The sequence below is a fragment of the Pseudorca crassidens genome, chromosome 15 (assembly GCF_039906515.1).
Source record: "Pseudorca crassidens isolate mPseCra1 chromosome 15, mPseCra1.hap1, whole genome shotgun sequence".
Taxonomy (NCBI): Eukaryota; Metazoa; Chordata; class Mammalia; order Artiodactyla; family Delphinidae; genus Pseudorca; species Pseudorca crassidens.
Window position 1 is genome coordinate 7,265,558 of NC_090310.1, and position 26,919 is coordinate 7,292,476.

Genomic DNA, 26,919 nt, shown 5'->3' on the forward strand with positions numbered 1-26,919 from the left:
CTGGAGAAGATGCCATCAGGTGAGGAGAGAATCAGGGGGGAGAGCTTGGGGGCTTTGCAGGGGTGGGGATGGGGGGTTCTCACCTCAGCCCAACAAGGGAAGTCCTTCTTTCGGTCTGGCCCTCCTCACGTCCTCCCCCAGCTCTGGCAATGACAGGGAGTTAGACATGGGAGCCAGGGAAGCTTCCAGGCTCCCGCTCTGCTCTAAAATCATGTCTCTGCCTTTTCTTCTTCTCTGTTCATTTCCTCTGGAAGACCCCGGGTCTCCCCTCTACACTGGGTGGCGGGAGGGATACGGGGTCCACAGGTAGATGAAAGAATAAATGGACTCAAGAATTACAAATCCTCTTTTATTGAGAGGGAGACTGAAAAACAATAATTTATCACGTGGTGAACACCCAGAAGCCCTCTCCCTGGGAAATCTTGGGGGCTGAGGGGTGGAGCAAGGGGGCTCCCTGAGCTTCCTGAGGGCCGCGTGGTGGGGAGCGAGGTGACACATTCAGTCCCAGGCACACGGAACATACACCCAGGAGGCGAGGAGCCGGACAGACCCCCTCCGAGGAGGAGGGGGGCACAGGAAGGCACAATGGCAGGGAAGCTTGGGCAGAGTGGTGGAGCGTCAGGGGTCCACAAAGGACACCATGATGTAGCGAGTGCCCCGAGTGGTGGGCAGCCCCTCGTGGTAGTGGGTGAGGCGGCCAGGGTGCAGGAGCCCCCAGCCCTTCCGGGGGGACGACACCACGCAGTCGTAGCGCAGGAAGCGGCAGCCACCTCCCTGGGAAGACGAGAAGGGGCAGGAGTGCAGAGTGAGCGGAAGTGGGGACTGGGCGGCGGGCTGACAGAGCGGGGAGAGCCTGACCGGGGGAATCAGGGAGGGAGGACACAGGAGGTTTGGGCATCAGCAGATGGGAGACCCAGGAGAAAGGGTGAGGCTGCCAGCCCGGAAGGGGTCCAGAGGATACCCACGAAGTCACTGAGAAATATAAAGAAGGCAGACAAGGGGGCGGGAGGTGACCGAGGCGTGTGTGCAGGGATGGTGAGGGGGCGGGCCACAGGGTCCTGCGTGCGGGGAGGGGCCCTGGGGGCGCCCCGAAATGGAGGGCAGTAAGGACTCACCTCGTAATCCAGGCCCTTGTGGTTGAGGGCGACGTTGAGGGTGAAGGTGGACGAGTCGTGATGTGGCCGCAGAGACGGCTGCTCATCTGGCCGGTAGCGGACCACGAAGTTCATCACCGCCCGGGTCTGTGACAGGGACACGGGAGGAGAGGCTGGAGGGATGGCCATCAGGTCCGGGGGAGGGGAGGGGTTCTCACTGGTACCTGCGGGCTGCCTCCCCCAGGGCTGCCCTCCTGTAGGATCTCATTTTATGGGGCCCCAAACACCACGGGGGCCAAAAAGGCATCATGTGGAGACGTCCAACGGGGACGGGGTGTGGGAAGGTGGAGGTGCAGGGGTGGCGAGTGCAGCGGCCCACCTTGGTGTGGTAGCCGGGGAACAGGCTCTCGGTCATGGGCCCCACGTACGTCCTCAGCACCTGCAGCCACTGGTCCTCATAGCCCACCTGCTTCATGTGGATGTCCACGGTGGGCACGTTCTCGTAGCCTCCAGCCAGCCTTGAGTCCTGTGGGCAGCGGGCACTGAGCCGACAGGGCAGTGCCAGCCTCCCCCTCCTCTTGCTCCCAGGCCTTACAGCCTGTATTCCCTCCGTCTGGAAGTCTCGACCACTTCTTAGCTTGACTCACTCCTCCTGTCCTCTAAGTGTCAGCTAAGATGTCACCTCTTCTGTGAAGCCCCTTGGTCCCCCCACGTCTGGGTCAAGGGTCCCTCCTGAGACTCCTGCAGCACCCGGGCTGCCCATCACAGCCTTTGGAAGCTGGGTTGCTGCTGCTGCTGACAGCAGGTGAGACCCAGGAGGGCAGAGCTCGACCTGCACCACCCAGGTCAGGGGCTGGCGTCTAGGATCCACCCCGTGAATGTTACTTGAACGAATGGATGAGTGAGTGAATACAGCTGTGCCTCCTGTGGGCCCCTCCCCCTTGGGGACCCCTCTTTGCTCCCACTCTCTGGATTCCATTTTCCCTCAATCAGGGAAGTTTCACCTCCCTCCTCCTGGGGCCCCCCTCCCCCCTGCCCCAGCCCCTCACCTCATGCCGGCCTCCTGACCACTGGCCGTAATGCTCCGTTTCTTCCACCAGCTCATCGCACATTTGCTCAGACAGCAGAGGGAACCAGTACACGTCCGGGCAGGGCTGCGGACGGGCGGGACAGGGCGAGAACAGCAGGGCTGCGTCATGCTCGGGGAGCGGACAGGCAGCCAAAGGAAGGGAGAGAAAGCAGGGAGCAGAAAGGGAAGCCAGGAGATGAGAGAATCTGCAGGAATGGGGATCTGAGCGTGGGACGGGCCAGGAGGCGCTGGGCCAGGGAAGGTGGGAGCAGTGCTGAAAACATGGCGCAAATGGCACGGGGGTCCTGGAGCCCCGGGTTCTAGGATAGTGGATTTCAAACTCATCTTAAAAAGTATCATTTCACCCATACACCAATATACCCAACAGACAAGAGAGGACCACCCTGATTAATGCCAGGATGGGGGCTGCAGGCCTGTCTGCTCCGCCTTTGCCCTCAATGCCTGAGCAGAAAACCCTGAGGCACCACTAATCCAAGCGGTGGACCCAGGGGGTGGACCCAGGGGGTGGTGGCCATGCGATGGGTCAGGGTCCTGAGTGGGGCTCACCTGTTCCACGAGTCCCTCCCCTTCCAGGGCCCGGCTGTAGTTCTCGTGAATGTACTGCTCCTTCCAGTCCTGGGGGATGGGGGGAGGTGCACCTTGACCCGGGCCCTCTTCATTCCATCTGCTCCTACCCAGGAAGCCCCCTCCCCAGGCACCAGGAGAGCCTGCACAGCGCGCATGAGCGTGCGGTAGGCCTGGGGCATCCTCCTTTAGTGAAGGAAGGGAAACTACCTTCTGAGCGCGGGGCCGCCTACTCACCAGGGGGTTGTCGAAGATCTGCCAGAGGTCAGGGTGCAGGTGGTCCGTGTCATACCGGGAAGTGGCCAGGAGGCGCCCAAACTCGTGCTGATTGCTGAGGTGGAGAAAGACGCCCTGGCGTGGGGGGCGGGTGTGAGCAGGGTGGCAGGGGGCAAGGGCCTGCCCCGCCTCGAGCCCCAGGCCCACTCACCTTGTCCCGCAGGCTCTTGCAGAAGGCCATGTCTGGGTCCGTGTCGCTGCCCGAGAACACCTCCCTCTGGGGCAGCTCCGTCCTCAGGGTCTCCCCGCGGATCACATAGGCCTGGGATATGTAGGGCACGTTCCACACGCCCCTGGAGGCACCCACACCGGTCAGCTAGATGGGCGAGCCCCACAGTCCTGCCCTGTTCCTCCCAGGGGCCCCTTCCCTCGAGGGCTGTGAGCTGCTAGGTCCCGCTGGCTTCCCCCGTCAAGCCTCTCATGCCCCCTGCACGGTCAGTCCCTGCCCACAGCCCCCCCGGACCCCCGAGACTGGGGCTCTGCGGCAGGATGCAGGGGTCTCATGCCCCCTGCACGGTCAGTCCCTGCCCACAGCCCCCCTGGACCCCCGAGACTGGGGCTGTGCGGCAGGATGCAGGGGTCTCATGCCCCCTGCACGGTCAGTCCCTGCCCACAGCCCCCCCAGACCCCCGAGACTGGGGCTCTGCGGCAGGATGCAGGGGTCTCATGCCCCCTGCACGGTCAGTCCCTGCCCACAGCCCCCCTGGACCCCCGAGACTGGGGCTGTGCGGCAGGATGCAGGGGTCTCCGAGGGCCCAGGCCAGGGCAGGGGAGGGGCTTCAGGACTCACACTCGCTTCCGCTGCACCAGCTCTACGTAATCCTCGGAGCGTGCGTAGTACTCATCGGGGCTCAGGGCTCCCCAGAAATTGGACCACAGCTTCCCGTGGCGGGACAGCATGGGCGCTATCACCTTCCTGTGGACGAGCAGAGGTGAGGGCCGGGCGGAGTTGTGCCCCACGCCCAGGGGAGGAGTGGGGGGTTCCCTGGGGACTATCTGGGGGCCCTCTGGCTGAACCAGGTGAGTGACCTGTTCTCTTCAATGAGGATGCGCAGGGTCTGCGGGTTGCTGATGACCGCGTCTGCGTCCAGGCTGAAGTAGAATTCACACTTGGGGTCCTGCCGACAAATGTCCCTGGAGGTGACAGACCAACAGACAGATGAGCTGAAACGGGAGCAGGTTGGGGGGGAGAGGGAACTGTAGAGAGGGTGGAACTCCCCCTACCCGCTGAGGAGAAGAGGAGGAAAGTGGGTAGAAGCATCAGCAAGAGGACAGGAGGGAGAAAAAGACTGGGGGGGGAGGGGGAGGGCGGGAAAGGGAGAGGCCGAGGCCTCTGTGCCTCCTCCCCCAGGACCCCCAGATTCTTCCATCTGTGCGGGGCAAGGGAGGGACAGCACACGTAGTGGCTGGAAGTGCGCCACTGTGGAGGCTGAGGAGAGGCTGGATGGGGAATGGAGAGGGAAGGGGGCTTGCAGCGGGTGGCAGCCCCTCCCCCACTGCTTTCACCCCCGCCCCCCCCAACGCCCGCCCGAGGCTCACTCACATGGCCATGTCCCTGGCCTCGCCTGGCGTCAGGCCCTCCTCGGGCCCCACCAGCTTCACAGCTGAGAAGTGGTCCTGCAGCTGGGGCCAGGAGTCAGCAATGTGGGGCTCGTGGTACACCTCCTGGAGATGGCGGGGGGGAGAAGGGGGAGATGCGGAGACTGAGAGGGCAGAAAAGATGGTGCCTGAGGGACAGAAGCGGGGAAGGAGGTGAGCAGAAAGGGTGCAGGAAGGAGTCTGGGATATAGGGAGTGGGAGTTCTGATGAGGGCAGGGGCGGGGTCCCTTGGGAGGGAGAGGCTGTCAGTTGGGGTGTCTCACGTTGTTGTGCAGGAAGAGGGTGACCCTGTCGGATGGATAGTCCAGGAGCAGCAGCCGCTGGAGGAAGCGGGGCAGGAATGGGGTAGGTTGTTCCACAAACACTGCCAGAAGCACCCGGGGGGGAGTCTGGAAGATACAACGTGATGGGGCTCAGAGGAAAGCCCGCCAGTCTGTCCTCCACAACCCTGGCAGGTTTGAGGGTCTCCAGGGGCTTTGCCCCCACCCACTGCTGCCTGGAATGCCCTCCCTGCACCTCCTGCTTCCAAGCGCTCTCCCACCCACGCTGGCACCCCCTCCTCACCTGCCCCCCCGGGAGTGGCTTCCGGTCCTGGTCACAGAACCCACAGCCTCCCTCAGGAGTCCAGCCATTGGGGACGTAGTTTCCCAGGTAATTCAGCTGCAGCTGTTGGGAGAGACGGTGAGAGGCTGAGGCTGACGAGTCCGGGGCCAGAGGTGAGGGAGGTGGGCAGACAGGGAGGGGACAGGGCAGGATGGGGAGCGGTGGCCACTGAGAAACCCTCCCAGCACCTGTGCTTCTGGGGCTGGGGAGGACTCACTACTTGGAAGGGCTGGAGGAACCTGGGGGCTGGGGCGAGGTCTGGGGCAGGGGCTGTGCGGGCAGGACTGACTGGGGCTGGGGCTGAGGGTATAAGCAACCTGGGCACCTTAGTGGGGCCGTTCCCATGGACCACAACAGGAAGTGTGTCATAGGCCACGTTCCGGATACGCACGCGATTCCGACCAAACTTTAAGACCACCTCATCTGGGGAAGAAAGGCCAGGCTTCAGACTCCCTTTCCCCCAAAGCTGCCAAACAGCATGTGCTTCTAAATATGGGGGGGCGGGGGCTGCCCAGCTTCTCTAGAGGATGAAGGACTGTGACCCGTGGGGCGGGGATGGGACATCTTCTCTCTGAGGGCACTGACCAGGCTGCTGTCACCCTGGGGCACCCCACCACTTACTACCTGTGTGACCTGGGCAAGTCACTGGCCCCTCAAAGAGGCAGTTTCCCCATCTGTAACAGGTGGATAACCACAGACCTGCCCTTTGTAGAATTGTTGTGTTAAATGAAATTACAGAAGTAAAGCCCTGGCCCAGAGCCCTGCCACGTAGTATGTCAAACAGACATTAGGTACGACCACTGCTGCTTCTGTTACTATTAGCACAGCGCAACTAACTCTATCAGCCATTCGGACGTTTGATGAAGTTAACATCGAGCTGAGTTGAAGATCACCCCAGTTCTACCAGGAGCCTCTCCCACATTCAGGACCCCCAGCAGCCTCCCATCACCCCTTCGGATTGCCTCTTCCTCACCTAAAGCCCCGTTGAGGTTCTGAAAGATCTGCGATTTATGATCCAGATTAAGGCTGAGTTTCTCCTGGATGGGATGAGATGGGGCAGGTAATTAAAGAGGCGGTGGGACACCATTTCCCACTCTTTTCTCTTTACGTCTTTCAAGAAGCCTCTTTACCCCTTCCCTCCCATTCAGCCTGAGAGGCCTGCCACCTCCAGAGCTTCAAGTCGGGCCCCCTCTTCTGCCCCTCCCTACCCTCAGTCCTGGGTCCAGGTAGAGCCGAGTGTAGAACAGCTGATCGTCATCGTCATCTTTGTACTTCCACTGGCGGACGATTTGGTGGATAGCGGGGGCGAAGCCAATGAATCCTGGGTGGGGGGAGGGGAGGTGCTGACTCCAAGATTCCCAGGGTCCCAGGACCTGTCCCCACTCCCTCTCCAGCCCTCAGGCACCTGGAACATTCCATGCCCCACCACTTTGGACACTCTGCCACTCACCACCAGAGTTGAGGAAGCGCTTCCCCGTGCCCACCTCAGGGTACTGCTCCGCCAACCCCCACTCGGGCCAGCAGAAGGCCTCTGCAGAGAAGAGCAGGCGGCTGCCACTCTGGACAAACTTCTTCAGCAGCTCCGAGGGGCTGCCAGCCAGAATGACATCGTAGCTGGGGGAGGAAGGGGAGGATGAGCAGGACAGCCACTAGGAACCTCAGTCTCCTCACCCCCTCTTTCTGTCCACCCCTCTTCTTTCTCCCCAGCCCCAGCCCCTTTACCTGTCCACAAACATGATGACCATATCCCCCCTGTCTGCGTATTTCTCCATTTCCTTCTTCAGCCACCTGACCTTCTGTCCTCCACCAACCGTTCGGGCTACATCGCCCCCTCGCCATTCCTGTCCCAGGCCCAGGGTCTGTGGAGGAGACCCAGAATGCCAGGGAGGGGCTCAGGCGGCCAGCCGGTCCCACCGCCCTGACCAGGCTCACCGTGGGGTCCCAGGCATCCAGCCCTCAGCCCACTCCTAGGCTAGACCCCACCCGCACCCCTTCTAGAGGCCATGAGGGTGTTCCTCTCCTCACCCGCACAGTGTAGTTGAAAAACTCCGCTGACCGCAGGAAACGCCGGTATCCTTCTGTCTCGCCTGTGGCCACGGTGATCACCAGCAGCTTCTCTGTCACCAGCCAGGAATTGACACTCAGGACCCACTCGCCCAGCTCGCTGCCCGGCGCGCTCCACTCACCGCAGGCCCCCTTCCCCTCCCTCTGACTCTGCTCCGGTTCCTCCCCTCTTTTCCACATTCCCTCTTAAACTCTTCCCACCCAGGGAAACTTGACCCCAGTGAAAGCGGGATGGGAGTAACACCCAGAAACTCAGGATCAGTTCCCATGGGGAGGGTGGAAACAGTTCAGAGCGAGGAGTGGGCGAGGGGCCGTGTGATTCGGCCCTAGAGAGCCCGCTGGGCGTGGGAGAGGCCCGCCTCGACCCTCTCCCCAGGGTCAGCCTGGCGCCACTCGCCCCTCCCCGGGTTCTCACCTGGGTTGACAGGGTCGCTGCCCCGGGGACGATTTGAAGCCGAGGCCTCAGGAGGCGGCGACAGCAGTAGCAGCAGTAGCAGCAGGAGCCGGAGTCCCGGGCCCGAGGCCATGACGGGGAGCTGGCCGAGGGGCACACAGGCCCGCACCGGGCTCTGGCTGTGCGCCTGGACCCGAACTCCGGAGAGAGGCTCTGGGAAAAAGGATGGGGGCTGCTGTGCGGCCCGTAGCTAGGAGGAGCCGACTTGGGGCTCCGCCCTGGGGAAAAAAAAAGCGTACCCGGAGGTTACAGAAAACTCGAGATGCCGGGCCTTAGACAAGGCGAGGATTGTCCCGGGCGGTGGGCAGAACTGAACGAGCGGGAGGAGGCGCCCAGCCCGGAGGCGGGGTAGGGGCGGGGACTAGGGCTGGCGATCCCGAGCCGAGGTCTTTTAGAGCCAGCCCGGCCCACAGCGCCTAACACTTCAGGAAAGTGAAACGCGGAGAGGGGAAGTGACCCCTTGCGGGTCCGGCGGGATGCGGAGGCGGGTCTTTGCCACAACCCTGCCTCGAGCAGCCGGGCGGAAGACTCAGAAAGAGGCGGTGGGGACGCGCGGAGCGGGTTTGACGGCAGGAAGGGAGAAGGCCGAGGAGTCTGCGGCCCCAAGGGATCTGGGGGTTGAGGTTTAGGCAGAGGGTCACCGGGGACCTCTGGGATTGCCCACTGAAGCCAAGTTCTTTGGTACTCCGGCCCATCATCTTCACTGCCCAGGGGAGAAGCTCCATGGGATGCCTTTGTGATGACTGTATCTTCAGACAGACCCAAGGAAAATGACGTTTCTTGAAAGATCACTGGCAACATCTCTTTAAAATGACCCATTTCGAGGGTCCCGCAAAATACACAACTACACCGAGGTCGGAAGTAGTTTTGCCCGTATAAAATATGGCGGAAAGCTTTCTGGTCTCTAAGGAAACATTACGTAGTCAAAGCGGTGGATTACACTGCGCACGCGTAGGGGCACGCGCCACAGGAAGTCGTGATGACCCAACCACAGCGCGTGATTTAGAACGCGTGCGCAGTAGGCTCAGCTGGCGGCTGTGTTGTGAAAATGGTGGAGAAGAAAACTTCGGGTATGTGAGCCCCTGGCTCTTGGCCCCCTATCCTCCTCTAAAATCGAATCTGGCCTAGGATTCCCTCAACCAGTTATTAGTCTTAAATTCCTACCCAGGACCTCGGGTCCTGACGTCGGGGCAGACCCCCAAACCATCCGTTCACGTTTTCTTCATGCCTGCTGCAAGCCGGGCCCTGGGGATGGAGAAAGAAAAAAATATCCTTAGCATCCAAGAACTGGCTTTCCGGGAGCTGGGCAGACGCGCAGACTTACCACGGCATTTCAGAGTGATACGTGCTATGGTAGAGGGATGCAGCGTGCCTGGGCTTGGGGAGGAGTGGCATCCAACCCAGCTTCTGGGAAGGAGGGGACTGGAGGGAAGGAAAACGCTTGGATTGAGTCCTGAAAGTCACAGTTTCGCTCAGTGCAGGTGCGTGGGGACTCCTTCCCTGCAGCGGGAACCGCACCTGCCAAGGTAGGAGAGCAAGAAAAAGCAAATCGCTTAGGAAGCCAAGTTCACAGTTCTGGGGCTTGCAGAGGAGAGAGGCTGGAAGGCTAGGAAAAGGTACCCTTGAAAGGCACTGTATACACTGCTGAAGAGTTTGAACTCTCTGGAGAGGGCGGTGGAGAGCCATCAAGGTCTTTTAAGGCAGGGGAGTGACCCAGACAAATTTATCTCTTAGAAAGGGAGTTCAGCTTCAATGCGGAGGATGGATTGGAGCGACTAGAGCTGCGCCGTCCAATAGAAATTTCTGGGATGATGGGAATGTTCTTAATCAGCACTATTCAGTATGGCAGCCAGTAGCCACATGTGGCTATTGAGCGCTTGAAATGTGGCAAGATTGAGAAACTGAATTTAAAATTTTATGTATCTTAATTAATTACATCTTTTTTTTTTTTTTTTTTGTGGTACGCGGGCCTCTCACTGCTGTGGCCTCTCCCATTGTGGAGCACAGGCTCCGGACGCGCAGGCCCAGCTACCATGGCTCACGGGTCCGGGCACGAACCCGTATCCCCTGCATTGGCAGACGGACTCTCAACCGCTGCGCCACCAGGGAAGCCCAATTAATTACATCTTAATTAATCTACATGTAAATTTCAGTAGCCTCATGTGACTAGTGGCTGCTCTATTGTGTAGTGCAGGTTCAGAGATTGGAAGGCCAGTTAGGAAGCTGTTGAGGAATCCAGATAAAAAGAGATGAGGGTCAGAACACTCTGCCAGATTGACTTGTAATAAATACAGTCATGTCATCTTTAAACCCCTCACTGGATCTCCATCACCCTCACCATAAAATCCCCAAATCCAAATTCCTTTATTTTATTATTTTTTTAATGTTTTAATTTATTTGGTTGCGCTGGGTCTTAGTTGCAGCAGGCGGGCCCCTTAGTTGTGGCATGTGAACTCTTAGTTGCAGCATGCATGTGGGATCTAGTTCCCTGACCAGGGATCGAACGCGGGCTCCCTGCATTGGGAGCTCGGAGTCTTATCCAGTGGACCACCAGGGAAGTCCCAAAGCCAAATTCCTTTAGATACTTAAAGGTAAGATTCTTAATGGTCTGCCTAACTTCATATCCCCATCCCCCCCCACACACACATACTTTATGTACCAGCCATACAGAACTTTAAAAAATTTATTGAAGGCACTGCAGTCTTTCATCCAGGCCTTCCCTCATGCTGGTACCAAGGCCTAAGACACCCCACCCCCATCCCAATCAGGCTAACTTCTATTCTTTCCTCTGGAAAATCTTCCTGACTGACTACCCCAAGCCCCGGTTATGTGTTTCTGTCATGTGCTTTGTAGTACTTTGTACTTCCCTGTCCTAGCATGTACTATCCTGTACTGTGCTTGTTTATTTGATCATTTATATTCCCCACCTGACTGTAAGCTCTGGTTGTATTCCCAGAACCGCCTGGTACTTGGAAGGGAGGCAGTATAGTACAGCGCTGAAGAGGATCTTTTTTGATGCTGGGCAGTTCTGGGTTTGAATTCTGACCCAGGTGCTTATTAATAGCTGTGTAAACTTTGGACAGGTTTCTTAACCTCTGAACTCCAGTAAACTGGGGATGATAATGATACCTATTTCATAAGGTTGACGTAAAGATTAAAGAATTCCATTTATGCAAAGAGCTTAGTACAGGCAGATCTCAGAGATATGCAGGTTTGGTTCTAAACCACTGCAATAAAGCAAATATCGCAATAAAGTGAGTCACAAATTTTTTTATTTCCCAGTGCATATAAAAATTATGTTTAGGGACTTCCCTGGCTATCCGGCGGTTAAGACTCCACGCTTCCACTGCAGGGGGCACGGGTTCAATCCCTGGTCGGGGAACTAAGATTCCACATGCTGCTCGGCGCGGCCAAAAGAAATCTTTTTTATTTTTACGTTATAGTCAGTTAAGTGTGCAATAGCATTATGTCTTTTAAAAATGTACATGCCTTAATTTAAAAGTACTTTATTGCTAAGAAATCCTAGCCATCGTGTGAGACTTCAGCGCGTTGTAACTTCTTTTGCTGGTGGAGGGTCTTGCCTCAGTGTGGATGGCTGCTGACTGATCAGGGTGATGGTTACTGAAGGCTGGGGTGGCTGTGGCAGTTGCTTAAAGTAAGACAGCAGTGACGTTTGCCACATTGATTGACTCTTCCTTTCGTGAAGGTTTTCTCTGTAGCCTGCAATGCTGTTTGATAGCGTTTTACCCAGAGTAGAACTTCTTTCAAAATTGGAATCAATCCTCTCAGCCTGTCACTGCTTTATCAACTAAGTTATATAATATTCTATTTTTTAAAAGTCTTTGTTTTTTCCTTTCCTTTCCTTTCCCTTTCTTTCTCCTCCCTCCCTCCCTCCCTTCCTTCCGTCTGTCCCCACACAGCTTGCAGAATCTTAGTTCCTCAGCTAGGGATTGAACCCTGGCCCACTGCAATGGGAGCTCATAGTCCTAACCCCTGGACTGCCAGGGAATTCCCTGTTATGCGATACTGTGAATCATTTGTTGTTGTTTCAACAATCCTCACACATCTTCACCACGAGTAGATTTTATCTCAAGATAAAATCTAATCTTATCTTTCTTGGGCTTCCCTGGTGGTGCAGTGGTTGAGAGTCCGCCTGCCGATGCAGGGGACATGGGTTCGTGCCCCTAGTCCGCGGAGCGGCTAGGCCCGTGAGTCATGGCCGCTGAGCCTGCGCGTCTGGAGCCTGTGCTCTGCAGTGGGAGAGGCCGCAGCGGTGAGAGGCCCGCGTACTGCAAAAAAAAAAAAGAAAAAAAGAAACCACTTTCTTGGCTCATCCAGAAGAAGCAACTCCTCATCCATGAGTTTTATCATGAGATTTCAGCAATTCAGTCACATCTTCAGGCTCCCCTTCTAATTATAGTTCTCTTGCTGTTTCCACCACATCTGCAGTTACTTCCACTGAAGTCTTGAATCCCTCAAAGTCATCCATGAGGGTCGGAATCAACTTCTTCCAAACTCCTGTTAATGTTGACATTTTGACCTCTTCCCATGAATCACAAATGTTCTTCATGTCATCTGGAATGGTGAATCCTTTCCAGAAGGTTTTCAATTGACTCTGCCCAGCTCCATCAGAGGAATCATTATCTATGGCAGCTATAGCCTTATGAAATATATTTCTTAGATAATAAGACTTGAAAGTCAAAATTACTTCTTAATCCATGGGCTGTAGAATGGATATTGTGTTAGCAGGCGTGAAAACAACATTGATCTTGTTGTACATCTCCATTAGAGCTCTTGGGTGAGCAAGTGCATTGTCCATGAGCAGTAATATTTTGAAAAGTATCTTTTTTTTCTGAGAAGTAGGTATCAACAATGGACTTCAAATATTCGGTAAACTATGTTGTAAACAAATGTGCTGCCATCCAGGCTTTGTTTTTCCATTTATAGAGCACAGGCAGAATAGATCTAGCCTAATTCTTAAGGGCCCTAGGATGTTCAGAAGGGTAAGTGAGCATTGGCTTCAACTTAAAGTTACCAGCTAGCTGCTTTAGCCCCTAACAAGAGAGTCATCCTATCCCTTGAAGCTTTGAAGCCAGGCATTGACTTCTCCTCTCTAGCTATGAAAGTCCTGGATGGCTTCTTCTAATAGAAGGCAGTTTTGTCTACATTGGAAGTCTGTTGTTTAGTGTTGCCACCTTCATTAATTATCTTAGGTAGATCTTCTGATTTTTTTTTTTTTTTTTTTGGCTGTGCTGCGCAGCTTGCGGGATCTTAGTTCCTCAGTCAGGGATCGAACCCGGGCCCACAGCAGTGAAAGCGCACAGTCCTAACCACTGGACCACCAGGGAATTCCCTTAGTTAGAGCTTCTGAATAACTTACTGTAGCTTCTACAACAGCACTTTAAAAAAATATATTTATTTATTTATTTGGCTGTGCCGGGTCTTTAATTGCGGCATGCGAACTCTTAGTTGCAGCATGTGGGATCTAGTTCCCTGCCCAGGGATCGAACCCAGGCTCCCTGCATTGGGAGTGTGGAGTCTTAGCCACAGGACGCCGGGGAAGTCCCTCTACCTCAGCACTTGCTGCTTCAACTTGCACTTTTATGTTATGGAGACGGCTTCTTTCCTATTTTAAAAAAAAATTTTTTTTTTTAAATAAATTTACTTATTTATTTATTTATTTTTGGCTGCGTTGGGTCTTTGTTGCTGAGCACGGGCTTTCTCTGGTTACAGCGAGTGGGGGCTACTCTTCATCGCGGTGCGTGGGCTTCTCATTGAGGTGGCTTCTCTTATTGCGGAGCACGGGCTCTAGGCACACGGGCTTCAGTAGTTGTAGCACGCAGGCTCAGTAGTTGTGGCTCGTGGGCTCTAGAGCGCAAGCTCAGTAGTTGTGGCGCACGAGCTTAGTTGCTCCGCGGCATGTGGGATCTTCCCGGACCAGGGATCGAACCCATGTCCCCTGCATTGGCAGGTGGATTCTTAACCACTCCGCCACCCGGGAAGTCCCTGGCTTCTTTCCTCAAACCTCATGAACCAACCTCTGCTCGCTTCACACTTTGTTTCTGCTGCTTCCTCACCTCTCTCAGCCCTTGTAGAATTGAAGAGAGTTAGGGCCTTGCTCTGTATTAGGCTTTGGATTAAGGGAATGTTGTGGCTGGTTTGATCTTCTATCCAGACCACTAAATCTTTCTCCATATGAGCAGTAAGGCTGTTTTGCTTCCTTGTCATTCAGGTGTTGACTGAACTAGCACTTTTAATTTTCTTCAAGAACTTTTCCTTTGCATTCACAACTTAGCTGTTTGGTGCAAGAGGCCTAGCTTTTGGCCTGTCTCAGCTTCTGACATGCCTTCCTCACTAAGCATAATCATTTCTAGCTTTTGATTTAAAGTGAGAGACATGTAGCTCTTCCTTTCACTTGAACACTTAGAGGCCACTGTAAGGTTATTAATTGGCCTGATTTCAATATTGTTGGGTCTCAGGGAATCGGGAAGCCCGAGGACAGGGAGAGAGACTTGGGTCAGCCGACTGCCAGAGCAGTCAGAACACACACACATTTATCAGTCAAGTTTGCCGTCTTGTATGGGCGCAATTTGTGATGCCCGAAAACAATTACAATAGTAACATCAAAGATCACTGGTCACGGATCACCATAACGAAGATAATAATAATGAAAACGTGTGAAATATTGCAAGAATTACTAAAATGTGACATATAGACACAGTCTCAGGCTATGGAGAGCTCAAGCAAACACACCGGATTTGGCCCTAGATGGTCACTGGTGTCCTGAGTGTGAGTGGTTCCCATTGAATGGAAGTTGGTTTGCCAGGGGTTGGTTAGGAGTGGATGGGAGGTAAGGAAATAAGACTTACCATGGACTGCGCTCTCAAAGCAGAGTAGGTATGAAGTTGGATAGACACGTGAGAGTTGATCAGGTTTTTCTATGGAGGGGAAAGTACCAGTTGAGTGGGAGGGGTTGAAGATGCAAGAGTCAGGGAGGACTCGAGCTAGAGGTAGAGGGTTTGGGTTTAGCAGTGGGACTTGGGGGTGCATCCACTTGGAATGGAGGGACGGGGGTACCCATGCAGTTATGATTGAGGGTAGGCTGATGGTTGAGCATCTCTCCATGGTGGCTCAGTTCCTTTTAGGTGGGAAATGAGATTGCTGAGTGTGAAGTCTGAGTGCATCAAGGTCCCAGTGGAGCCTGGAAGCCCCGAGTGTACTGTGGTCTCCGTCACCATGGTTGTGTGATTTCGGCCAGCAGTGAGAGGTCTCCAGGAGGCATTTCATTGGCTGGGTCTGGGATTGGGAGGAAAGGCTGGGGCCAAAAGGATAGAAAACAGGCATGAATGGGGACTTACCTGGTGGTCCAGTGGCTAAGAGTCCATGCTCCCAGTTCAGGGCGCCCAGGTTCGTTCCCTGGTCAGGGAACTGGATGCTGCATGCCTTAACTAAGAGTTCACATGCCGCAACTAAGAATCCCGCATGCCACAACTAAAGGTCCCACATGCAACAATGAAGATCCTGCGTGCCGCAACTAAGACCCAGCGCAGGCGAATAAATAAATAAGTAAATAAATAAATATTTTTTTAAAAAGAAAACAGGCATGAGTGACTGAAACGGCAGCCTTAGGTAGCTGGGAAGGAAGCAGCCAGAGTGGGTGATATATTGGGAGAAGATACAGGGGCCAAGGGCTGGGGGACTAGGATGAGATCAGAGAGCTGTGCCTCCCCAACCCCTGGAAGTCTTCCACACACGGCCCAGAGCCAAGGCCGCCCCAGCTTCTCTCTTCTCTGACCCCATAACTCTTCTGGCCCCATCCCATCTAGTTCGCTCCCAGGACCCTGGACAGCGGCGGGTGCTGGACCGGGCGGCCCGGCAACGCCGCATCAACAGGCAGCTCGAGGCCTTGGAGAATGACAACTTCCAGGACGACCCCCACGCAGGGCTCCCCCAGCTCGGCAAGCGGCTGCCTCAGTTTGATGATGATGCAGACACTGGTGAGTCGGGTGGAGGAGGAAGCGGGGGCCAGGTGCCAGGAGACAAGGCTGCAGGAGGAGGGAAGAGCCTGCCCTGGTCAGGGTTTGTAAGGACATCAGGCTGGGGGATGGGTGATCCAGGAGCTCCTCTGGCTCCTTTGAGCCAGCTGCTCTCCCTTTCTGTGCTTCAGTTTCCTTTCCTGTATGTATCAATAGAATGAAGAAGCGGGAGCCGATGAGCTCTGAGATCCCTTGAGCTCGGACACAAAGCTCTAGATATAGGGAGGGTGGAGATGGAGGAAGGCTTGGCTTGGAGAAGTGGGGGGCAGGGAAGGGTGGTAGAGAGAGGCCGGCTTAGAACCCAGGTGGGCACCTGGGCAATGAATGGACATGGGGGATCGGAACGGTGAAGCAAAGAACCAGTGTCTTCCTTGGCACGTGCCAAGTAACTCATTGCTCTTGACCTCTAGGAAAGAAAAAGAAGAAAACTCGAGGTGATCATTTTAAACTTCGCTTCCGAAAAAACTTTCAGGCCTTGCTGGAGGAGCAGGTGAGAGGAGCTGGCTGGGGAGGACCCCACAGGGCAGGGATGCACCTGCAGACATCCTTGGCCCCGGCAGGTGTTCCTGCAAGGGGACAGAGGGGTCACAGGGCCAGCCCCCTTGTCTCTGCAGAACCTGAGTGTGGCTGAGGGCCCCAACTACCTGACGGCCTGTGCAGGACCCCCATCCCGGCCCCAGCGCCCCTTCTGTGCTGTCTGTGGCTTCCCCTCCCCCTACACCTGTGTCAGCTGCGGTGCCCGGTACTGTACTGTGCGCTGCCTGGGCACCCACCAGGAGACCAGGTGAGAGGGGCCTCCCCCGGGTCCACACCCTCCCCCTCCTCCCCCCACAGCCTCCTGGACCCTCTGCTCATCCTGGGCCTCCTCTGCCTTGCAGGTGCCTGAAGTGGACTGTATGACCCTAGGCGTCCGCAGAGAGGAAGGCCTTGCATCACCTGGCCTCGGAGAGGGCATCACCGAAAGGAAAGGCGCTCCCCCTGGACCAAGAGAGGAGCCCAACGAAGCTCGTGTCCTGTCCTCCAGGGAAGACCAGTCTTGCTCCCAGGGACTGTGGCAGGGCAGTGGGCCGAGCCCTCAGAGCGCTGTTGTAATAAAAGGTCTTGTGCGAGGAGGAGCCTGCCTGTGTGGTCCTGTGGGGTTTTGGGGGTGAGGCTGATGGGCCTCCTGCCTCTCGAACTCACTGCTCTGTGTCTTTTCCTACTCCCGCTGTCTGCCCCTCATGGTCCCTGACCGTGAGAGATTTTGTCCCATTCTCCTGCCACCCCCAGGTCTTTGCATTTCTTGGCTGCTTCTTTCTTTTCTTTATATGTATAAATGTATTTATTTATTTATTTATGGCCGCGTTGGGTCTTCATTGCTGTGCACCGGCTTTCTCTAGTTGCAGTGAGCAGGGGTTATTCTTCGTTGCGGTGGCTTCTCTTATTGCAGAGCACGGGCTCTAGAGCGCAGGCTCAGTAGTTGTGGCGCACGGGCTTAGTTGCTCTGCAGCATGTGGGATCTTCCCGGACCAGGGATTGAACCTGTGTCCCCTGCATTGGCAGGCGGACTCTCAACCACTGCGCCACCAGGGAAGCCCCTTGGCTGCTTTATGTCACTATTTGGGTTATTGATTTAGTTGTTTTTTTTTTTTTTTTAAATTTTGTTTCTACAGTTCCTCCGGGTATCTTTTTAGTACCGCTGGCTCCCAGGACTGGTTATGGGGAAGTGGAGTGAGGGGAGGGGTGGGGATGGGGGTATAGAAGGCGCCACAGAAGGCACTAGCACTGTCTTTGTCCTCTGTTCTTAACCAGATGGGAGAGACTGGGACCTCATTCTTGGTGCTGCCTGTCTGAGGCAGCACTTGTCCTTAGGAAGCCCCTCTTACCAGGGGCTGTGGTGTGTGAAATTATTAGCAGCAGAGAGAACCCAGAAGTTTCTGGGAAGCGTCAGGAAGTTCACGGTATAGAGGGCCCTGTTCTCGGTGGCCCTGGGTGCTGTAACTTCTGTGCTATTAGAGCTTCTTACACCCACACCTTCTCTAAGTGGATTGCAAGCTGTGAGCTCTTAAGTGCCTTGGAGTTGCTGTCTTAAGGCCCCGTACCCTGTTGCAACATAGCCAACCAGGTGCTTAGGAAATATTTGTTGCACAAATTACTTCAGTAAGATATTAATGAGATCCAGCCAAGTTGGCGTTAAGGAACGTCTTAGGCTCTTCTCCCCACTACTGGGGACTTCCTTGGGGTTGGCCCAAATATTCCCAGTGTCTTCCTGAGGAGCTTCCTGCCCTTCCTCTGGAGACTTGGTTGGGCAAGTGGTGTTGGTGACATCTTCGTGTTCAGTGGTGGTGAGGACAGGGTTTAGAGACAGTCCTCAGTGTGGTGGTTTTGAAAAATGGCTGTAAAATTTTTTACTATCCTTTCATCAAAAGGTGGTGCTTGGTCCCCTTCCCCTGGGATCTGGGCAGGCTTATGAGTGCTTGGACCAGTAGAAAGTGGTAGAAGAGTGATCACATGACACTCAAGGCAAGGTGGTAGAAGGCAGTGCAGCTTCTGCCTTGTCCCCAGGACACTTGCTTTGGGAGCCTTCAGCTACCATGTAAGAAACACAACCATCCTGCAGCTGCCATGCTGTGAGGAAGCCCAGCTACACCCAGAGGCCACGTGCAGGTCCTCCCATTGACGGGTCCGGCTGAGCCAAGCCTTCAAGCCATCCCAGCCCAGGCTTCCATCATAGGAGTGAAGATGCTTCCTGATGATTCCAACCCCCAGACATCAAGTTACCCTCAACCATTTGAGTCTTCCTAGCCGTGTCCTCAACATCGTGGAGCAGACACTGGCTGTCTCTGCTGTGTCCTGTCTAAATTCCTGACTTGCAGAATCTCTGTGTATAATAAAATGGTTTATGCCTTGGAGCCTTGAGATGGTTGGTTATACAGCAATAGTAACTGGGACATCAGGAATTCAGTCTGCTGGCTGCGAACTCTTGGCCTAGATTAATTATCTTGCTCTCAGGAAGGGAAACTTTCCTAGATCCTAACCTTTCTATTTTTCTCTCCACCGAGAAGTATCGTCAAGAAAGTAAATAGAATTCCCTGGTGGTCCCATGGTTAGGACTCGGTGCTTTTGCTGCCGGGGCCCTGGGTTCGATCCCTGGTTGGGGAACTAAGATTCCACAAGCCACAGGCATGGCCAAAAAAAAAAAGGCCATTTCTGGGCTGAGAAACACCTTCTGTGCTGCACTGTGATCACCTGCGTCAGAATTCCTGTCAGATTTCCACTGAGTCAGCACAATCTCTTTGGTTTATTTCCTAAATTTACTGACTTTGTTTCCTATTTTGTTGCTATAAAAAGAATCACAGAGGTTCTGCTTGCTGTAAGATTTGTCTACTCAGTGACACACTCAGTCTTCCCCCACTGACCTTGATAGGACAGAGCCAGACCCCAGGGGCTCCTGATGCTCTGATGCTGATTGGGTCCCCAAGTCATTCATTGAACTTCTCTAGGAAAGATCTCCAGAACCCCATTTGAAACCTTAACTCCTCAAGGGAAACCTTGAGCAATTTTTGCCAGCTCCTGTGTTCTAGTGGAGACTTGGTCCCCACCTTGGGAAACACCTTGGTCTTTGGGGAATCTACACTATGCCAAAGCTTCTAGAGGCTAGAAGCTTCTAGATCCAGTGTCATGTGGTAGGGCAGCACAGACCCTTCCTGGGCCCGCAGGGGCAGAAGAGGTTAATGCTAGGATCTGGAAGGCTGAAGACTGGGGCGCTCCCACCTAAAGACCTCAATGAGCTTTAAATTTAATTGACAAGGATTAGGGACTTCCCTGGTGGTGCGGTGGTTAAGACTCTGCACTCCCAACGCAGGGGGCCTGGGTTCAGTCCCTGGTTAGGGAACTAGATCCCACATGCATGCCACAACTAGGAGTTTGCATGCCACAACTAAGGAGCCCATGTGCCGCAACTAAGGAGCCCATGTGCTGCAACTAAGGAGCCCATGAGCTGCAACTAAGGAGCCCACTTGCCCCAACTAAGACCTGGCACAACTAACTAACTAACTAAAATATTATTAATAATAATAATTGACATGGATTAGTTTGGAGAGCCAGGGATTCTGGGAAACAGGCCATTTGGGTCTTCAGTCTCAGACCTTGGGCCCACTACTTACTAATTACTGTACTACCAATTATTACTAGCTTGGACAGGTCACTTTGCCTCTTTGACTCTGTTACAGCCACCTCCCAGAAATTGTGAGGATTAAATGAGACCGTACCAAGCCCAGTGCCTGGCGTCTGGTAAGTACTCAGCTGTTGACATCATTGCCCAAGACCTAAAGCAGTTTGTTGCTGAGTTTCTCATAGCTAGTTCCTCAAAAACTGGAAGATTCCTGGAGTAGCCTTAGCACCTTGCCTATTACATGGTAACTAGCTGTCTGCATTTCTGTTTGCTCCCAGCCTGTGAGTTCTCTGAGGGCAGGGCCCCGGTCTTGCTGCTGTAGCTTCTAGCAAAGAAGAAAATAGTGTTGAAAACGGTACATGTGTCTATGAGTCTGTTTCTGTTTTATAGATAGTTCATTTGTGCCTTATTTTATTGTGTTTTTTTTGTTTGTTTTTTGTGGTTTTTTTTCGGTACGCGGGCCTCTCACTGTTGTGGCCTCTCCCATTGCGGAGCACAGGCTCCGGACGCACAGGCTTAGCGGCCATGGCTCACAGGCCCAGCCGCTCCACGGCATGTGGGATCTTCCCGGACCGGGGCACGAACCCATGTCCCCTGCATTGGCAGGCGGACTCTCAACCACTGCGCCACCAGGGAAGCCCTGGAAGTTATTATTTTTTTAAATAAATTTATTTATTTATTTATTTTTGGCTGAGTTGGGTCTTTGTTGCTGGGCACGGGCTTTCTCTAGTTGCGGCGAGCGGGGGCTACTCTTCATTGTGGTGCGCGGGCTTCTCATTGCGGTGGCTTCTCTTGTTGTGGAGCACGGGCTCTAGGCACGCGGGCTTCAGTAGTTGTGGCTCGTGGGCTGTAGAGCGCAGGCTTAGTAGTTGTGGTGCACTGGCTTAGCTGCTCCGCGGCATGTGGGATCTTCCCGGACCGTGGCTTGAACCCGTGTCCCCTGCATTAGCAGGCGGATTCTTAACTGCGTCACCAGGGAAGTCCCTCTGGAAGTTATTGAACCATCCTCAGAAAACTGTACTTGCACCAGGCCTGGTTGATTTGACACAGTTTCAAAGGGCTTGTCAGTTTCTGATATCCACTCTCAGGCCCAGGTAAAGAAACTCTGCTCTAGACCAACTGTCTCCTTGTACAGCTGTGAGAAAGGTCTGGCCAGAGGGTATCTCTGCTATTCCGGTTCCTAGAGCTGGATATTCCTTATCTGCTCCTTGATGGCCCTTATCGGTAGTTGTGACAGTGCCACAGTCTAGAAATCACCTGCCACTCCTCGCCTCTTCTGCTGGATGGGACAGTCCAAAGGCGATGGAGAGGAGAACAGGTGACAGCCTGGGGTCCAGGAACTGAGGCGGCACCCAGGGTCCCTTGCTGGGCCAGCTGCCTCATGACACCTTCAACCCCTGAACAGTTCGCAATACAAATTTATTTATGCAAGTATTTATACAGACCACAAACACTCGGGGACGCCTCCGCCCCCTTAACGGCCCAGAGCCCAGACTCAGAAGGTTAAGAGGGGTCCAGCCTCAGGGGCCAGAGGTGAGTTCTGAGGAAGCTTGTTCTTGGCCTGAGAGGATCCAGGGGGCCAGACGAAAGAGGCGTGACCAGGGCGGAGCTCCAAGAGGGAAGGCGGAGCCTGAGGTCAGAGCTGGGCGCGGCTTCCGGGCACGGGGCGGAGCCTGAAGCGTGGCTTGCCCCTGAGCTTGTTACCGCGAGCAGGGTCCTGCGCCTGCAGCCCCGGGTTTACGGGGACCCCTCTCCACTGGGGGCAGTGGGAAGGGAATGGGGTCCACAGGCCAGGCCACCTACACGTAAGCGTTTTTCCCGTACTTGCCAAAGCTGCTGTCGCCTTCTTCATCCGAGGCCGAGGTGGGCAGGCGGGCAGCGAGGCTTTTGGCGGGCATTGCCGGGGCCTTGTACGGAAGCCGGATGCTGGCAGGGGAGAGAACCCGGGTCAGAGGGAGATGCAGCCCTCGCCCCGCGCCCCACCCCTCGCGGCACGCCCTCCCTTACCTGGCGCCTTGGTCCTGGTTCCGAGAGCCGCAGCAGTTGGAGAAGAGGCAGATGCCACCCAGGATGGCGAGCAGGGAGGCGCTCCAGCCCAGGTAGAGGGCGGGGCCCAGCTCGTACCTGGGGACAAGGACGATGAGCAGGTGGTGCTAGCTCAGGGTGGGGCAGAGGCCCACCCACTACCCCCGTGGGTGGGGCTCCCACACTCACTTGGTTCCGGGGTACAAGGGGTCGAAAAAGTCCCGGGTGATGTGGAAGGCGTACCAGGAGATGGTCACAATCCCACAGACACCTGGGGGAGAGAGAGGAGAACCGCACTAGGCCCTGTGGAGGAAGGGCGGCCCGGAGAGCAGGACGTGGGCTTCAAGTCCAAGAGCAAGTTTCACTGGATCCCTTTCGTTTCCCCTCTCCAGCTCATGACTCTTCCGTTTCCTATGTTTCCTACGTCAACTGCAGGCTGCTCGATCCAGCCCCCAGGACCCTACCGCAGCCCACCTCTCCTGTGGTCTCCACTCTGCTCCTCAGCCCCTCTTCCCCCTGTTTATCCCCGATCTGCCCTGGCATTCCTACCTCTAGCGCCTGGACCACAGTTTCCTCGCTGGGAATCTGCTCATCCAAGTCCTCCCCATCCTCAAAAGCCCAAGCAGTCTTCCCCATCAGTCCTGCCTGCCCTGACCCCCCTTTCCTTGGCCTCCTAGAGCCCTCAGCGCTGTGCCAGGTCTTCACCGCTCGGTGCATGAAGGCCTGAAGCCAGCCGGGCCCCCGGACAATAGGTCCAGCCTGGCCGCCCCCTGGGGCTTGTCTTCCAGCAAGCCACCTGGCCTTTCTGAGCCTGTTTCCACATCTGGAGAACAGGACAAGACCTGCCCTGCCTCACAGGCTTGTTGTGAGCTGATGTGTGCAGAAATGTTTTGCAAATTGAAAAGGGATGGTGACTCACATGGTACTGTTATTGTGTACAGCGTGTGTGTGTGTGTGTGTGTGTGTGTGTGTGTGTGCGCGCACGCGCGCGCACGCATGTCCTAACTCTGGTCTTCCCATCCAGGCTGTAAGCTCTGGAGGGCAGAAACTCTCACCTTTGGAGTCCCTCCCACTGCCTGGCTCCTAGTGCGGGCTCAAGAAACATTGCTGATGGACTGATTTGTAACCAAGGGATCTGGTGAGTATGGGTGAGAGTGGGGTGAGCTGGGAGAGAGGGCAGGTGTCAATGCAAAGGGGAAGGTGAGGCAACCCTGCAGTCTGGGCCACGGGCCACCCCACCCCCACCACGGCACAGCGTCCCCCCATCACTTGCCCCCAATTACCAGCCAGTATGTTTAGGGCCCCTGCGGTGGCCGCCAGCTTGGTTTTCCTGGAGGGCTCCAGATCCCCAATGTTCGTGCAGCGCAGCCCCACCATGCCTAGGAAGAGGCCCAGGAAGCCCAGGAAGATGGCGGTGATCATGAGCGCGCGGCAGGCCTGGATGTACCCTAGGGAGGTGGGACACAGCCATGGGTCCCGGAGCCGGCCCCTTCCCCTCCATCTGCTCTCCCGGCTACGACAGGCAGCCCCTTGTACAATCTGCTCAGGCCTCAGTCCCTAAAAGCCCTCAAGTCCTCTCCCTGTCCTTCAGGCCCCATGCAGACTAAGGGGTCAGGCCGAGGGGTCACACGCCCCTCCATCCCAGGAGCTCACCTCAGTGCCAACGAGGCTCAGCGCCGCCTGACCCTCCCGCCTGCGCAGGCGCACTTCGCCTCTACCTCCATTACAGGGCTTCTCCTTGGCGCCACTGACGCTTTGGCCGGATAATGCTTTGTTCTGGGGGCATTCTCTGCATTGTAGGACGTTTAGCAGCATCCTTGGCCTCTGCCCACTAGGCACCAGTAGCAATCCCCCCAAAGAGGACAATCAAAATGTTTAGACATCGTCAAAAAATCACCCCTGGTTGAGAACCGCCGTGCTCTGCTGGGTATTACAGACACTGCACCCAAGCACCCCCTCCCTCTCCCCACATCTACTAGGTCCCATTTAGTGCCCAGCGCAGTGCCCGACATCCTGAACTGAGCCTCTTCCTGGAGTGACCGATAGGGGGCAGCAGTGACCTATGGGTCACTGGGTAAAGGGCAGTTTCTTATCCGGAACGTGGGATACCTGGGCCTAGGACCAATCCAGGTCAGTCTAGCGCACATGCTTTCAGTGCCTGTTTCCCCTTTCTCAAACTCCAAGAAGAAGGCTGCTCCCTTTCTGGCCCCCCCTTCCTCCTTCTCTGTCTTTGATAGTTGCCAAGCACTCCCAAGAACCTTGCACCCCTTTACCGGGTGGGGCAGTGCCACCTGTGTTGAAGGGGAAAGGCTGGGTCCCTGCCAGGAGGATGTGAAGCGGCCCAGAGTTGGGGAGCAGGGAAGAGTGACAGAGTTCTCTGGGAGCATTTTCTTATTCCCAGCCGCTCCTTCCGGAGTTCCCACCTTCTCCCCATCCATCCAGCCAGCCATCCCCACCTGGGGCAGACCAGCTCCGGATCCTCAGGTAGCTCTCGTAGACAAAGAGAGATTATTGAAGGGCCCATAAGAGCATGGGCTGGGTGGCTGCGAGGTGAATAATTGATAGGAACCTTCCCAGGACCAGAACCAGCCTGGGAAGGAAGTATCAGCGGGCTCGTGATACACACGAGTCTGGATTCCAGCCCCCCTACCACCTGTGTGGCTCTGGGCAGGACAGCTTGCAGTCTTCCAGCTTCTGGAAGATGAGGTTACTAACACTGCCAGCAGCGGGGCTGTTATCAGCACTGAAATGGCGCATGTGAAGCGTGCGGCGCAATGCCTGGGACCTCAGCCTGGGCAGCTGCGCTCTCTGCCCTCCCGCTCCGCACACCCTCGCACCCCTGTCTTTCATTGTCTTTCGTGCACACTCACGACAGGTTTCAAGCAGCAGCCCAAGTTGGGGCCCCTCCTTACACCATGGTGTGGTTGAGGGGTAAGTCAGGGGGTGGCCAGGGCTGCTGAGTGGCTGCCGCCAATGTTTGTTCTGGCCACCCAGCGTTCTGGGTGTCTGGCCCAGACTGTACTCAACTTTTACAGAGGGCTTTTTTCGGGGGGGGGGGGCGGGCATCCTGGATGGGATGAGAGCACGAAGCCCCTGTAGCTGCCTCAGGAGATTCTGGTAATAGTGGGGGCACGAGAGACCCACCTGGACTCCCTAACGGCTCAGAGCACCTTTGACATACACGGGGGCGATTTCGTGGCATGCTGACCTCGGCTCTTTCCCCTACCACCTGGCCCCTGCAGCAGGGGGCCTGGAAAAGCATGACGCCTCGTGAGCACCCAGTGAGGGCACGGGAGCTGCACTGCACAGGGCTTCTTGTCATCCCCTCTTGGCCTGGCGAGGGGCCGACTGAAGGACTCCTGGGGGACAATGCGGGTGCTACTCATAGGTGAGCAGGGAGCAGGACGATGCTTCAGCCACCACGGAGGAACTTTCTGGGCCAAAAGAGCTGTAGGCTCCAGCCCGCCAAGAAGCTCAAAAAAGTACGTTGACCCAAGAACCCCAAGCACATACACACACACACCCCTGCTTACAGTGGACACTGAGATGTGCAAGAGGACTCCCTTTAAAACAGTCCTTTAGAACTCACCATGGAGGTGAGACCAATGCTCCAGTGGAAGCCTGGCGAAGCTACGGAGACTTTTAAGTATCTCACCCCCCAAGAATCCAAGATGAGGTTTCCTCTTCACCCCACGAGCCCCAGCACTCCCACCCTGAAACTGAAATGCTGAATTTGATTGAGCGAATATAGATGCTCACATCACATTAACATTTTGCGCATTTTATCGCATATAATCCTCACGACCACCCGGTGAACCAGTGCCATTATGACCGTAATCTTACAGATGGGTCAAATGCAGCTCATTTTGTCACCTGCCCGGGGCACAGAGCTAGTCAAAGGCAGGTGCTGAAGCCGGCACTCTGGCCCCAGTGCCTGCACTTGTAGCCACAAAGACAGGGTCAAGTCAGAGCAGGGGGCCACGTGTGGTGAGGCCTCCACCGCAGTTCCAGAGGGCTGCCCCCGGCACTCCCGGCTTCAGGAACTCAGGTCTCCCAGCTGGATTGGGCCTCCCGTATCTGTATGGCGCCCAAGGTCAGACCGCAGGCAGCACCCACCCTTGCCGGGGTCTCTCCAACCTCCCGCCTCCCTCTGCTCCCCTCAGCTCTCCCCACCCCGTACCAGAGAGGGCCAGCATGGACGGAAACTCCCAGCAGTTGTAGACTCCAAGGGAGTCGGTGGCACAGCTGTACCAGAGGTTCTCGAAGATGGTGCTGGTGGTGATGACGTTCCCGTGCACGGTGGACACTCGCCAGCTGCTGTGTGTCAGGGTCACCCCTAGCATCAGCAGCCCCAGGGCTGCGATGAAGAAGCCGAAGATCTCCACAGCCACCGACATGGTGGGACACAGGCCCCGGGGGGAGCCTGGGTCCCCAGAGAAGGGGAGGGGCTGAGCCCCAGGGGAACTTGAAGGGGCTTTGGCTAAGGACGGCGGTTAAGGCAGGCTGGGGAGAGAGAGGGAGGCAGCCTGCAGCCTCTGCCTCTTCCTTGGCCCAGGTCTGTCTCTGGTTGGTCTCTTCCCTCTCTCTGGGTCTCTCCGCTTCCCTGCAGGTCGGTCAGAGGAGTGAGAAAAGAGTGCACGGCAGCTGTTGAAGAGGAGATGGACGGAATAAACGAAACGGGCCAAAAGTCCACCCCTCCCCCACGTCTCTGGGCTGCCCTGGGCTCCCCGCCCCACGAGGGTGTGGGGAGAGGACTTACCGGGGAGGGACTAACGGATGCCGCCAAGGAAGGGTTCCCACGGGAGGCACTGGGAGCCGAGGGGAAGCATCCGCCTCTGACTCAGCTTTAATCGGGGGCCAGAGAATGGAGTAAGAGGGACAAGAGACAGAGACGGAGACTGACCACAGGCAGGTCCCCTGCACCTTTCAGTGGGGAAGGGCCAAGGGAGCGGAGCCACCCT

At 55.8% G+C, this 26,919-nt stretch overlaps 3 protein-coding genes across 9 annotated transcripts; 1 reads left to right on the plus strand and 2 right to left on the minus strand.

Annotated features, from left to right (window-relative positions):
• Positions 1-335: 335 nt before the first annotated feature.
• Positions 336-7,991, minus strand: PLOD3 (procollagen-lysine,2-oxoglutarate 5-dioxygenase 3). Its single transcript, XM_067705809.1, has 19 exons — positions 7,706-7,991; positions 7,252-7,343; positions 6,949-7,085; positions 6,677-6,840; positions 6,435-6,547; positions 6,200-6,263; positions 5,552-5,649; positions 5,188-5,289; positions 4,887-5,012; positions 4,568-4,689; positions 4,054-4,158; positions 3,815-3,940; positions 3,176-3,317; positions 2,986-3,099; positions 2,731-2,799; positions 2,144-2,248; positions 1,474-1,620; positions 1,116-1,241; positions 336-774 (listed from the first exon to the last, which is right to left on the minus strand). The coding sequence occupies exons 1-19, from the start codon at positions 7,815-7,817 to the stop codon at positions 619-621; spliced, it is 2,220 nt and encodes a 739-aa protein (XP_067561910.1). The 5' UTR covers positions 7,818-7,991; the 3' UTR covers positions 336-618.
• A 148-nt stretch (positions 7,992-8,139) lies between these two features.
• On the plus strand, positions 8,140-26,648 carry ZNHIT1 (zinc finger HIT-type containing 1). Of its 7 annotated transcripts, none has more exons than XR_010934812.1 (8): positions 8,140-8,814; positions 15,571-15,741; positions 16,191-16,270; positions 16,395-16,564; positions 16,659-16,878; positions 19,992-22,032; positions 22,983-23,096; positions 26,122-26,648. XR_010934812.1 is itself a non-coding variant. In XM_067705815.1 (5 exons), the coding sequence occupies exons 1-5, from the start codon at positions 8,793-8,795 to the stop codon at positions 16,678-16,680; spliced, it is 465 nt and encodes a 154-aa protein (XP_067561916.1). In that variant the 5' UTR covers positions 8,140-8,792; the 3' UTR covers positions 16,681-16,890. The 7 variants fall into 7 exon arrangements, 1 of the variants encoding a protein (XP_067561916.1); XR_010934816.1 differs by having other exon boundaries at positions 26,568-26,648; XR_010934813.1 differs by having other exon boundaries at positions 19,992-21,738.
• Positions 21,334-26,355, minus strand: CLDN15 (claudin 15). Its single transcript, XM_067705813.1, has 5 exons — positions 26,139-26,355; positions 23,242-23,406; positions 22,148-22,229; positions 21,941-22,057; positions 21,334-21,859 (listed from the first exon to the last, which is right to left on the minus strand). Exons 1-5 carry the CDS (start codon positions 26,353-26,355, stop codon positions 21,733-21,735), a joined length of 708 nt encoding a protein of 235 aa, XP_067561914.1. The 3' UTR covers positions 21,334-21,732.
• Positions 26,649-26,919: the final 271 nt, after the last annotated feature.